Genomic DNA, 13,624 nt, shown 5'->3' with positions numbered 1-13,624 from the left:
GGTCCCAAAGGTGTTTGCACCTGTTTGGCCTCAGTAGACTAAAAACACTGTTTACGCAGCAGCAGTATTATTTATCTTCCCCAGCTTTGTTTTAGTTTTAAACTTGTTTTGTTAGCAGCATATTTTTTACTATCTGCAGATTTGACTGCTGCTGAAGAGGAACATCAAGCTGCAGAACCTAAGGGACTACTTTCTTAGAGGGAGGAATACAGTCATTTCAACTGAATGAATCACTTCCACCTTTTCTGTGTGGGAGCAGACTTTAAAGACAAAGGTCGTTTTTATCTGTCACGTTGTTTGTTATGTATTAAAGTAAATATATTGTGTATGTTAATGCACACATGAATACCAAACATGATTCTCTACTCAGAGGGAGAACTCCTCCCTGCAGGCTGCTTTCTCTGACAGTTTTAACCTTTGACTTCTAGCGTACAGTGAGAGTGTTTCCTGATCACCTCCCCTTCCTCTTTAAACTTCAGTCACATCAGTAGAGCTGCCGATCTTCATCAGGAGTAGAGACAATAAGTCAGATTTCTCAAACTTATTTTATATTTGACAAGATGATCTGCCTTTTAGTTCTCTGCTGCCTTTCAGGTAATAACTGGACAACGTTTGAATCTTTTGAAGTTTTCTTCTAATTCTCCAGCTCTAATTTAATATGTGTTTCTGTTTTATTGTGCTCAGGCGGTCTGGCTCTGGAGGTCCTTCAGTCTCCCTCTGATGTTCTGACACAACCTGGAGACAAAGTGCAGATTTTCTGCAGCCATAAAAAAACTGACTACCGGGTGATGCTCTGGTACCAGCGCTCACCTGGAGACACAGCTATGAAACTCATCGGGTATTTGAACGTTAAAGCAGTCAACATGGAAGCCACATATGAAGCAGATTTTAATATGACTGGAGATTTGGGAGGAAACACAGAAAAGAACGGCTCTCTGGTTTTCAAAAGAGTGAAACCAGATCACAGTGCAGTGTATTACTGTGCAGCTAGCTATGCACACTGACTGCTAATCCACTCTCATTGATACAAAAACTCTAAACCAACTCTGATGGTTTGATATTAGAAAAGAAAGAGACCACAAACAGCCAGCTGCTCCAGGTTATCTGTCACATCCTGTTAACAGTGATGCTGTTTCATCTCCTGCGACCTTTTTAAATCTCACACAAAGAGGCAACAGCTGGATCAACGTCGCTCACATTGATTTGATGTCAGACTCAAAATCTAGTTCAATAAAGAAACAGATGAATGTTTTTTTAAGTCCTGTTTTTCCCACTCAGGTCCAAATAGCTTGGATACATTTATCAGAACAAAAGAAAAACACAAGTAGCTGATTGGTTAGGGCGCGCGGCCCATGTACAGAGGTTGTGGCCCTCAAAGCGGGCGGCTCAGGTTCAAGTCCGACCTGTGGCTCCTTCCCCACATGTAATTCCCTTCTCTCTCTGTCCCTGATATCTGACTCCATCTGCTGTCCTGTCTCTAAAGGCACAAAAAGCCCCAAAATAACAAAACAATAAACGGTGCAGCAGAAGAAAAGAAGAAAAGAAGAAAAGACAAACAAAGTGAATTTCAGGTCCCAAAGGTGTTTGCACCTGTTTGGCCTCAGTAGACTAAAAACACTGTTTACGCAGCAGCAGTATTATTATTTATCTCCCCGAGCTTTGTTTTAGTTTTAAACTTGTTTTGTTAGCAGCATATTTTTTACTATCTGCAGATTTGACTGCTGCTGAAGAGGAACATCAAGCTGCAGAACCTAAGGGACTACTTTCTTAGAGGGAGGAATACAGTCATTTCAACTGAATGAATCACTTCCACCTTTTCTGTGTGGGAGCAGACTTTAAAGACAAAGGTCGTTTTTATCTGTCACGTTGTTTGTTATGTATTAAAGTAAATATATTGTGTATGTTAATGCACACATGAATACCAAACATGATTCTCTACTCAGAGGGAGAACTCCTCCCTGCAGGCTGCTTTCTCTGACAGTTTTAACCAGTGTTTCCTGATCACCTCCCCTTCCTCTTTAAACTTCAGTCACATCAGTAGAGCTGCCGATCTTCATCAGGAGTAGAGACAATAAGTCAGATTTCTCAAACTTATTTTATATTTGACAAGATGATCTGCCTTTTAGTTCTCTGCTGCCTTTCAGGTAATAACTGGACAACGTTTGAATCTTTTGAAGTTTTCTTCTAATTCTCCAGCTCTAATTTAATATGTGTTTCTGTTTTATTGTGCTCAGGCGGTCTGGCTCTGGAGGTCCTTCAGTCTCCCTCTGATGTTCTGACACAACCTGGAGACAAAGTGCAGATTTTCTGCAGCCATAAAAAAACTGACTACCGGGTGATGCTCTGGTACCAGCGCTCACCTGGAGACACAGCTATGAAACTCATCGGGTATTTGAACTTTAAAGCAGTCAACATGGAAGCCACATATGAAGCAGATTTTAATATGACTGGAGATTTGGGAGGAAACACAGAAAAGAACGGCTCTCTGGTTTTCAAAAGAGTGAAAGCAGAGCACAGTGCAGTTTATTACTGTGCAGCGAGAGAAGCACGCTGATGAAAAGACCCCGGGAACTTTACAAAAACCCTCGACGGGTTTTTCTCATCCGTGGTTTTTAAATAAGACGTGAATGAAACTGCTCAGAGACACCTGCTTTAGTGGTTGGATTCTGGTTTGATGCAGTCACATCATCAGTTAGAGATAAGGGAAGGGGATAGGGGACCAGTGGTTTATTAGTACACCATTAAGGATATTTGATATTAGGAAGCACCATAAGGGCTTCTGTCCACAGAATATTCTTTTTTCACTGGTTGGACTGTTTAACTAAAATAAAAAAACAATGTAGTTCAGCGTTTTTATCGCTCACCCTCCTGAGCGCTCTCTGTGAAAGAATGTCACTTCTCCCTATAATTGACCAATCAAAATCAAGAAGGGACGGGGCTTCTGATATCAGCTTTAACAACAACCTAAAAAAATAAAAAATAAATAGGTGTGATTAGCTCATGTCTCGATGGACACACACTGTACGGGGGGTGAATGTTTTGATGACTCATCAGTTTTGATTTGATGAAGGATAAGAGTTATTCACAATAAGGCGTGTAGCTGACCTGATTGACAGGTGGGCGCGGTGTAACGGTTTGTCAGGAGGTTTAAAACCCGCCTCAGCTCCAGCTCTCAGCCTGTCGTTAGGTTGACTGAAAGTTAGACTGAGACAGCATTTCCAGCATGGAGACCGCCATCGATGGGACTCCATTTTGGATTTAGACTTTTGTGAGAAACTTAAACTAATAAATTTGTTTGTTATCCAAGCAAGATACAAATTATTCTAAAAACTTACTATCCAGTGGTTTTGATAGAAACTAGAAAAATAAAAATTGGGGCACCGGTGGCCTAGTGGTTTGTTCATGCATGTTTTCTGAAGTCTCATAGTCAAAGACAAATCAGTATTGTGCACATTTTTTACTTTTTCATCAATATTAATTAAATTACCGGTATACTTTTTCTTGAGTGACGCAGACTGTTGCCTGGGTTCAATTCCGACCTGTGGCTCCTCACATGTCATTCTCCACTCTCTCCCTCTCTATCTGATGTCCCGTCTATCAAATAAAGGCATTAAAAAAAAAATAATTCATCTAATTATCAAAAAAATGTCACGATTCCCCTGTCGACTTTTGAAACATCTCCAGATGCTTTTAAGAGGAGTGTTTGGATAGCAGTTTGACATGCAGCTGCATTAAGCCCCGCCTCCTCTTTACATCAGAAGTGACTCCTGTTAGTGAGAAAGTGACTCACAGCAGAGAGACTCAGCTCCATGTCAGACGTCTACATGATGATTAGATATCTCTTTTGCTTTTTCCTCACAGGTAACAGATGCTTTTTAAATTAAGGTGTGTCGTACTTTCCACCTTCGTGTCTAAATTTAACGATCTCTTCTTCCTGCAGGTATTTGTCGGGGGATCGAGGTCCATCAGTCTCCCTCTGCTGTCATCAGGAAGGCTGGCGATAGCGTGCAGCTTCTGTGCACACACGGCCACAGCGAGTACAGAGTGATGCTGTGGTACCAGCTATCACCTGGAGACACAGCTCTGAAACTTGTTGGATATGGATATTCACAGTTCAATAATAAAAGTGTGGAAGTTCCCTTTAGGAAACATTTCAGATTAGCTGGAGTTCTGAGTGGAGACAAAAAGAACGGCTCACTTTCCATTATCGATCTGAAAGCACTCGATCACACCGCGACGTACTTCTGTGCTGCTAGTTCACCACAGTCTACCAAACAGACACCTGCTCCTGACAAAAACCTCTCAACCCCCCCTCTCTCTCTCCCCTCTCTCTACCTCTACCCCTCTCTCTCTCTCTCCCCTCTCTCTCTCCCCTCTCTCTACCTCTACCCCTCTCTCTCTCTCTCCCCTCTCTCTCTCTCTCCCCTCTCCCTCTCTATCCCCCTCTCTCTCCCCCCTCTCTCTCTCCCCCTCTCTCTCTCCCCTCTCTACCTCTACCCCTCTCTCTCTCTCTCCCCTCTCTCTCTCCCCTCTCTCTACCTCTACCCCTCTCTCTCTCTCTCCCCTCTCCCTCTCTCTCTCTATCCCCCTCTCTCTCTCCCCTTCTCTCTCTCCCCTCTCTACCTCTACCCCTCTCTCTCTCTCTCCCCTCTCTCTCTCCCCTCTCTCTACCTCTACCCCTCTCTCTCTCTCCTCTCTCTCCCCCCCTCTCTCTCTCCCCCTCTCTCTCTCCCCTCTCTACCTCTACCCCTCTCTCTCTCTCTCCCCTCTCTCTCTCCCCTCTCTCTACCTCTACCCCTCTCTCTCTCCCCTCTCTCTCTCTCTACCTCTACCCCTCTCTCTCTCCTCTCTCTCCCCCCCCTCTCTCTCCCCCTCTCTCTCTCGCCCCTCTCTACCTCTACCCCTCTCTCTCTCCCCTCTCTCTACCACTACCCCTCTCTCTCTCCCTCTCTCCCCCCCTCTCTCTCTCCCCCTCTCTCTCTCGCCCCTCTCTACCTCTACCCCTCTCTCTCTCTCCTCTCTCTCCCCCCCTCTCTCTCTCCCCCCTCTCTCTCTCTCCCCCCTCTCTCTCGCTCCCCTCTCTACCTCTCCCCCTCCATCTCCCTCTCTCCCTCTCTCCCTCCATCTCCCTCTCTCTCTGAACTTCTCTGAAACAGTAGAAAATAAATAACTTTCTGCATTTCTTGCGAACAGTTTTTCCTCAGTGTTTACATTTGACTTCTTTTTATTCGGTGTCATCTTCCCTAAAGACTAAATGTGTCCAAACGACGGACGTTGCTTCCATGTCGTGGATTGGACGTGTCGTCATGTGACTCTGCCCTGAAAATAATCAAAATAATTGTCACGGGCAAGATTACATGGATTAGAGGTTCTGAATGTCGGTTTCAATTCATTTTATGATTAATGTGCCGAGCCCTACTACGGACATATGGACTCTGACATACAACTACAGAAATGACCAGAGGCAATGTGTTCTACATCAATTTGGATCTACAACAAGAAAAGACTGAAAAGTGTTTTTTTTGTCTCAGCATCTGCTCTGATTTGATGACATCACTTCCTGCTCCTCCTTCTCATCATCAACGCGCTGCAGAGATTCGGGCTGGCTCCTCACATTCAGCATCATGGCGTCCTGTTACAGCGTTCTAATCTTTGTTTTGTTCTGGATTGAAGGTACTGCACATTTAAGAAGATGTTTTGAAGATTGTCACTCAATGAACTGATATATATATATTTTATGAATGTAGTTCTAATAAATCTTGTGTCTCTTTTCAGGACTTTCTCTCAGTGAAGAAAAGAAAGTGTTTCAGACTCCAGCTGACCTGCTGATGAAACCAAAGGGCGAAGTGAAAATGAGCTTGACTCATGAGATCCAGAGCTATGACACTATCCTCTGGTATCAGCGCTCAGCAGGAGACACTTCACTGAAGCTGATCGCCTACATGAGTTATAAACGTGGTTATGTCGAGTCTGCGTTTGAAAGCCATTTTAACGTGAGCGGAGACGGACAGAAGACCGCTCATCTTCACATCAGAAACCTGAGTCACCCTGAACACGGGGGAGAAAATTTTGGAGCAGCTTAGAGGCACAGTAATGGAAACAGTGTCTCTCTAATACAAAAACTCTGATAGTGATCCAGCAGACCACAGCAACAGGAAAACCACCTGACACCACCTGACACAGGATCAAAACTCAAATAAAAACAGCCTCCATTATTACTGGAGAGTTTTTCTGTTCTGCATATCAACTTTGAGTTGAAAAAATGATGACAATACTTTTATATAAAATCTTGAAAATAAGTTGTCCAGTGTTGTTTAATACACCGTCTGTTTTGGGGGTCTCTCAGAGTGAAAAAAATATTTAAAGTGTCTTCCTGTGAGATGATTTTTATCGTGTTCATCAAAGCCGACATCGGTCAGTTACTGTGGGTGATGGTGGCGGTTACATTTGCAGTCAAGATGGCAAATGTCCGGGGCGCTGGTGGCACAGTGGTTAGTGCTCGCGCCCCATGTATGGAGGCTGTAGTCCTTCAAGCGGACGGCCTGGGTTCAAATCCGGCCTGTGGCTCCTTTCCCGCATGTCATTCTACTCTCTCTTTATCTCTATCCACTGTCCTGTCTCTACAATAAAGGCACAAAAAGCCCAAAAATAAATCTTAAAAAAAAAAAAAAGCTTTAGATAAACTACAGTGCCATAAGAATATCTCTCAGCATTTAATATCGGTTTGTTGGTCAGATACAAATACATAAAAAGCCAACAAGATGTTGCATAAGATCCACATGAGACACAACATGATCAGTGAAAAGTGATACAACGTTTGTCTCTGTAGATAAAGTAACAAGGATAGAAGTTATTTCTCAGTGAAGGTGATGTGTGTATTTGCTCTGTGTTTTATGATTAAATGTAAAACTGAACAGCAGAGAGCAGTGACAGCACGCTGACATGAAGACAGCTGTGAGCTCCTCCTCCTTCATCATGTACGATAAAGGGAGATCTCCCATCACTGAGTTTTCATTCATGTCTTTGCTCCTCTCTGTGTGAAATGTCTCTCATTTTGTTTCTCTCTCTGTCTCTGCTCACAGGTAAGAGACTCACACCATCTGTCGTTCTTCTCATCACACCATCAAACCTTCATGTTCATCATCTCTACTTTCCTTCTGTCCTCTAGACTTTGTGTTCTCCCTCACGATCAAACAAACGCCCGTAAACCAGCTGATAAAACCCGAACAAGAGGAAACCCGACTTTCCTGTAACCATGGAGACAACGACTATCCCTACATGCTCTGGTACCAGCACAAGTCAGCAGCTGGAGGAGGCCACAGGGCCATGGAGCTGATCGGACTGCTTCATTATGAAAAGGAGAACATGGAGAAGAACTTTGAGGCACGTTTTAATATCACAGGTCATTCAAAGGGCGAGGCTGAGCTGGTTATCTCTCAGATAAACCCGGCAGACAGTGCAGAGTATTTCTGTGCAGCCAGTCAGCACGGTGCTTCATCTCCTCTGACTCCTTTTACAAAAACACAGCAGCTCACTGTGTCAAACACACACCTGCTGCTTCAAACCTACCGGGTAATAAAGAGGAAATGGGACTTTGTTTTTCAACAATCAAAAGTCTCAATTTGTTACCAGATGTACAGAAGCTTGGGTAGAACGTCCATGCTGTCAAAACATGAAGCTAAGCTAACTATCAGCTACTCTCAGATTAATCAGTAACCATTAAGAGTAGTAAAAAGCAGTGTTTTGGATTTCTTTAGGGTTTAGAAATGAGATGTTGCAAACACAGGTGACTGCTCCAGCAGTTGAACATCTGCTCTAAGATTGTAGGCCAACCCATGCAAAGACTCTCTGAATCCGCCTACAACAAAAGCATTTTAAGACTGGCTAACTGCATCGCCTCTGACCCTGACCACGCCCTGAACACAGAGTATGAACTATTACCATCAAACTGGAGATACAGGGTCCCACGTTTTAATAAGGTCAGACTGAAACACTCTTTTGTTCACCAATCAATCCTAAAATTGAATGTGGAGCTGAATCCTCGACCAAAGCACGTTTAGGGCCTCTGGGCATTTGTTTGCCATTTCAAATGTTTATATCTTGAGTGTTGTGTCAAATGTTTGTATCTTTGTTTCCTGTCTTAATTGTTGTGCCGCAAACGGAGCCGCTGTGACCCAAGGCAAATTTCAGACTACGTCTGACAATAAAGTATTATCTATCTATCTATCTATCTATAGCTCATATGCACTCTTTGTTTTGAAGTATCGCACATGTTTATTTACACATTTTTCTCTCATATCGTGCAGGCTTATAAATGCTTTTTTCGGTTATGGTTTTGTGAGATTTCACAACAAGGTGTGACTCAAACAAAAGGCCCCGCACCCCCAGGTGAAATGTGTTGTTTTTATGAGAGCCTATTGGACATAGGAGAAACTCTGATGTCATTTCCTCCCCGCATATCTCAAGAGTTAGCTCACTGAATGTTCACTCTTTGACTCTTCCTGAATGAGGATGAACCCCGGCCTCATCACCTGGACTTTCTTTCTGCTCTGGGCTGCAGGTAAACATCTATAAAGACTAAAACAGAAACATCATCTGGAGTTAAATAAAAAGCTTTGAAGAGAATGAACGCTTTCACCTGAGGAGAATTATCTGTTCTCTTGTGTTTTGTGTGTTTCAGATGTTTCTCAGTCTGTGCTGATCACTCAGTGGCCCCAAATCATCTCAAAACGTCCCAACGGCTCAGCTGAGATGCACTGTTACCAGAATGAGACAGATTATCCATATCTGTACTGGTATCGACAGCTAAGAGGACAAGGTTTCCAGTTAATGGTGATGGTATCAGCTGGCTCTGCAACCTTTGAAGAGGATTTCAAATCTGGTTACCAGGCGGTGAGACAGAAGAAGGAGGAGAAGCAGTGGTCTCTGTCGATAGAGAGCGTTCAGAGGAAAGACGAGGCGGTTTATCTGTGTGCTGCTAGTCTACACGGTGCTGTGGCACACCTCAGACCTGTGACAAAAACATACAGCAGGGAAGCTCTTTGTTGTTCTGACACTTGACTCACATTGAGAGTAATCGAATGAAGGAAAACACATGGAGGAGGATAATACCTGAGACTTATATTACATATTTTGAGCTTTAAATTAAAGGTTATTCATCAACCTGGGCGGCCGGGTCTTGTTTCTACATATTTTGAGGTCTTAATGCCTTTCATTAAACAATTTTAATAAGATTTTAAACTTTAACTCTGCACTGTAACTTTTAACTCTTTTTATATTTTTACTTTATTTATTTCAATTAATTTAATTTGAATTATTTTTATTTGAACATATGTTCAGATTTAATCATTTCAGTGACTTTTTTAATTTTCTATTTTAATGTTTCTTTTCTTTCCTCTGTCATGATGCTTTTGATGTCTTGTGTGAAGCACTTTGAATTGCCTTGTTGTTGAAATGTGCAACATAAATAAACTTGCCTTATAGATATAAAGAGTTCTCTGATTAAATAGAATAGTTTTATTTGTCATTGTACGAGTATAATGAAATTCAGTCAGTGCAAAGAAAGCTTTATAAAGTGCAAGAAATAAAAAACAGATACGAGATTCTAAAAACACACTTTCATGCACATTAGTCCACATCTATACATTCTGCTGGGGTACAGATACAGTCTGACAACGTTACAGAGACGATCTATACACAAAGAGACTACAGTTAAAGATGTTACACTCTAGACTTTCTTTAAGACACCAGACTCAACACCAGACAAAAACGTTGGTTTTACCTCATGGCACATGGGGCCTGAGGGTCCACTGCTGCCTTGGTTTGTATTTTGCATCATTGTTTGATGTCGGTGTTCTCCGAGGGTCATTTTGGATCCTACCAAATGTTTGATTAAAAAAGAAACTCACTGATCAACACAACAGCAGCCTAACCTCTCCAGTGTAAATGTGTTTTTAAAAAGGAGTCTGGTGAATTTAAACGCAGTCATAAAACGGCGGTTTCCAGTTTCCCAAACACATTCTTCCTCTTTCATAAGTAGGAGCTGTGCCTCCAAAGGCTGAGGTATGAAAAAAACGTAAAAAAATCAGTTCCCACAGTTAACAAATGGGTGCACGTGGAGTTGCATTTGCATAAACAGATTGTAAAATTGTGCAGACAGTTTACAAATCCGTGTGAGTGGATTGTAAACTGGGCCCTTTGTTTTGGACTCTGTGAAAGGGGATACCTCTGAGGCGCTGGTAGCCCAGTGGTTAAAGCGCGCGTGCCCAATGTACAGAGGTTAAGCCCTCCAGTGCGGACGTCCCGGGGTTGAATCCGACCTGTGGCTGCTTTACCGCAGGTCGTTCCCCACTCTCTCTCTCTCTCGCTGCCTTGTTTCTGACTCTATCCTCTGACCCATCTCTAAAATAAAGGCATAAACAGCACAAAAGGGTCTTCCTCCCCAGGGAACATTTTTAAATCTTGTCAGACACTAAATCACAGTCGTGGTGTGTGAGTGTCCCTAAAAGCATTTTTAGAGGGAGTAATTGATTAGGGTCAGTTTGCAAGGATTACGTGGTGCATCCCCTTCAGCCTGTTTTGTATCTGCAAACTGAAATAATCTGCTGGAGTAATTTCAAACAAACTAATTTGTTTGTGCACATCACAATATGTTTAAACAAAATGGCCCCAGGTTTAAAATAACAGAATGTTTGTTTTATGGAGGGAGAAAGAAGAAAGATTAAAAATACTGTGCTTAATAAGAACCTCAGTGATTTACAGCAGCTGTACAGATTCCTGTCCTGAATAAATTCAGCCAACAGGTGGAGGCACAGCACATGGATGAATCTTTTATGAATCAAACCGCACAGACCCCTCCCTCTTTACACTGACACTCTTATCACAGCTTTCCCCACATTAGTGCTCAACAATGTCTTCACTTATGAACACAGTTGGTTTTCTCTTCACTTTGTTTTTATGTAAGCTCTCTACTCAGTCACATTAAACTATTCAACATGTTTATAATGCTCACACACATGTTGAGTTATAGAGATGCTGTATTGTCTCTGTTTAATCTAAATCTGCTTCCTCCACAGGTCAGGCGTGCGCTGTGACATTTGTGAAGTTTGATCCACAGATAGTGCAGAAGGACACAGAGGTCGAGATCAAATGCAGCCATAATGACACTTCTCTTGTTATCATGCTCTGGTATCAACAGAGAAAGGACGGCACGTCTCTGACCCTCATTGGTTACGGATATGAAAGCTCCCCCAATTATGAGGGTCAGTTTGGAGAACAATTCAACCTGACAAGAGACGGCCCAGAGAAAGGAGCTCTGATCATAAGCAAAGCACAACCGTCACACTCAGCTGTGTATTTCTGTGCTGCCAGTAACACAGTGATGTGGTTCAATGCCACTCCCTCACTAAAAACACCCCCCTCCATTCTCTGCTGATGAGGCATTTACAGATTAGACAGCGTCAAGGATGTCTCCAGCTGTGATTGGATTTCTACTCATCCTGCTTCCATGTAATCATATCAACTTAAAAACCAATTTCATTATTTTCTTTAAGTTATTAACAGAAAATACATCTGTTATTTCTGCATGTCTTTTTTGTCTAAAATACTTTTTAAACTGTGTTTTCCCAACAGATCGAGCATCGAGTGTGACGTTTCAACCATTGCATCCAAAAGTAGTCGTTGAAAAGGCCCGGGTAGAATTTAACTGCAGTCACGATGATGAAAATCTTAATGTGATGCTCTGGTACCAGCAAACACAAAGCGGCCTGATGGATTTAATCGGATACGGCTACACTAGCAGTGAACCCGACTATGAGGAGAAGTTCAAGGATCGGTTTAACATGATAAGAAAAGACGTTACAACAGGAGCTCTGATTATTCCCAGTGTGACTCCATCAGACTCAGCTGTGTATTTCTGTGCTGCCAGTAACACAGTGATGTGGTTTAATATCAGCCCCTCACTAAAAACCCTTCACTCTCTTATTTTCAAGTTGAAGATGCAGAGAGGAAAGTCAGCAGAACTTGTCTCAGTAATTGTTACACAGGGAGTAAAAATTCATAAAGAAAACAGTATGAAGGCAAACTGAAATAAACACAAATAAAAACCAAACTTAAACTAAAATAAACACATCACAGGAACACATTTAACTGTGACACACCTGTTCTAACACAACAAATGGATTTTGTGAATTTATTTTTGGTTATAAAAACATTTGAACAATGCCTGATATTAGGGCTGGAGATTAATGGAGCTTCAATTTCATTTACGATTTTGGCTTGCAGAGGTCTTAAAAAAAATATAATCGAGATAAAGCCAAATTCATACACCGCCAACAAAGCAGCAGGAGCAACTCGAGGTTTAGTGTCTTGCCCAAGGAGACAGCGGACATGTGGCTGGAGGAGCTGGGGATCGAACCCTCGACCTGCCGGTGGAGAGACGACCGTCTCTACCAACTGAGCCACAGCCGCCCCTGTTAATGTGTTCAGAGTCTGTATGTTCAGATGATCATGATCTCAATATCGATCAAAATGGTGGAATATGATTATTGCTATGATCCAGCTGCCCAACATTATTTATTTTTAATAGTCTTATTTAACTCGATACGCCTGAATTCTCTAACAGAGCATGAAAAAAGCATGTATTCTAACCAAATCAAAAATATGTTCAACCAATCCATAATCAAAGACAACACCACATACACACACAGACACTTTCCACTATGAGCTAACATTAGCAAGCAACACAAGACATCAACCTGAAGAAGAACAACCGTTACCATAGGCTAATGTTAGCTTAGCCTAGAACAAAAACACACAGCTCACAAAGCCTGTCACAACATGCTAACAAAATATATCCATAAAGCAGCAGGGGAGATATTTAAATGATGAGAGGAAAACATCTGAATGTTTTGGTGAAAATCCAGAAAAACTATACAAATGATTTATAAAAACTAGTGTCTGATAGAAAACATGGAAACACGATTTATACAACAGTTCTGATCAAGCAATCTGATTGGACAAGAGGTAGTCCATAAGTGATGATAAAGTAGAACAACATCACAGGGAGTTTTCACAACATGTATCCCTCCTCCTCAGCATGCAGGACTTCTGAATACTTCAACATTTACAGCTGACAGACTCTGACGTCACTGGCTTCATGCTCACAGTCAGTAAAGGTTCATACAGCAGAGTAGCTGCTCTGTGGTTACCATGGACACCAACGGTACAACAGAACGTTCCGGTTGCTTAGCAACAGGCTAGTTTCAGTTAATTTGTGAAACTAGTTGAGATGTTGGAGTTTAAAAATAATCTTTAGTTGATATTGACTTTGTATTATTATGTTCTGCTTGTAAAACTGTTTTATTAAAGTAATATCAGACTGGAGGAGGAGATGTTGTTCTATTAGCACTGTTAGCATTATCTCCGGCGCTCTGCCTGCGGCCTTCATCTCTCTCTCTTGTGATATTAGCCTACTTAAACATATATCAGCAAAATAAAGAATATCTTACCTTGGTAGATACAGCAGTAACTTCCAGCTTCATAAAGAGGAGATAGGTCTTCCAGAAGTTTCCCAATCCGACACAAAGGTCCAGAGAAAACTCAAGTTCTGGTTTCAGGAACAACC

At 42.1% G+C, this 13,624-nt stretch overlaps 5 gene segments (V, D, J or C); all 5 read left to right on the top strand.

Moving 5' to 3' along the window:
* LOC132992790 (M1-specific T cell receptor beta chain-like) overlaps positions 1-13,624 on the top strand; it is a 72,583-nt gene that overhangs the window by 46,668 nt on the left and 12,291 nt on the right.
* LOC132993206 (immunoglobulin kappa variable 1-39-like) lies at positions 310-1,251 on the top strand. The segment is given in 2 exon segments: positions 310-594; positions 685-1,251. Coding segments are annotated over 2 exon segments (354 nt in total).
* Positions 1,987-2,737, top strand: LOC132993238 (immunoglobulin kappa variable 1D-13-like). The segment is given in 2 exon segments: positions 1,987-2,144; positions 2,235-2,737. Coding segments are annotated over 2 exon segments (354 nt in total).
* LOC132992792 (T cell receptor beta variable 19-like) lies at positions 8,410-9,184 on the top strand. The segment is given in 2 exon segments: positions 8,410-8,560; positions 8,681-9,184. Coding segments are annotated over 2 exon segments (435 nt in total).
* On the top strand, positions 11,390-12,101 carry LOC132992791 (T cell receptor alpha variable 12-2-like). The segment is given in 2 exon segments: positions 11,390-11,508; positions 11,632-12,101. Coding segments are annotated over 2 exon segments (498 nt in total).

The sequence above is a fragment of the Labrus mixtus genome, chromosome 18 (genome assembly GCF_963584025.1).
Source record: "Labrus mixtus chromosome 18, fLabMix1.1, whole genome shotgun sequence".
In the NCBI taxonomy this organism is placed as follows: Eukaryota; Metazoa; Chordata; class Actinopteri; order Labriformes; family Labridae; genus Labrus; species Labrus mixtus.
Note: the sequence above shows the minus strand (reverse complement) of the source record. Positions and strands in the feature narration are given on the sequence as shown.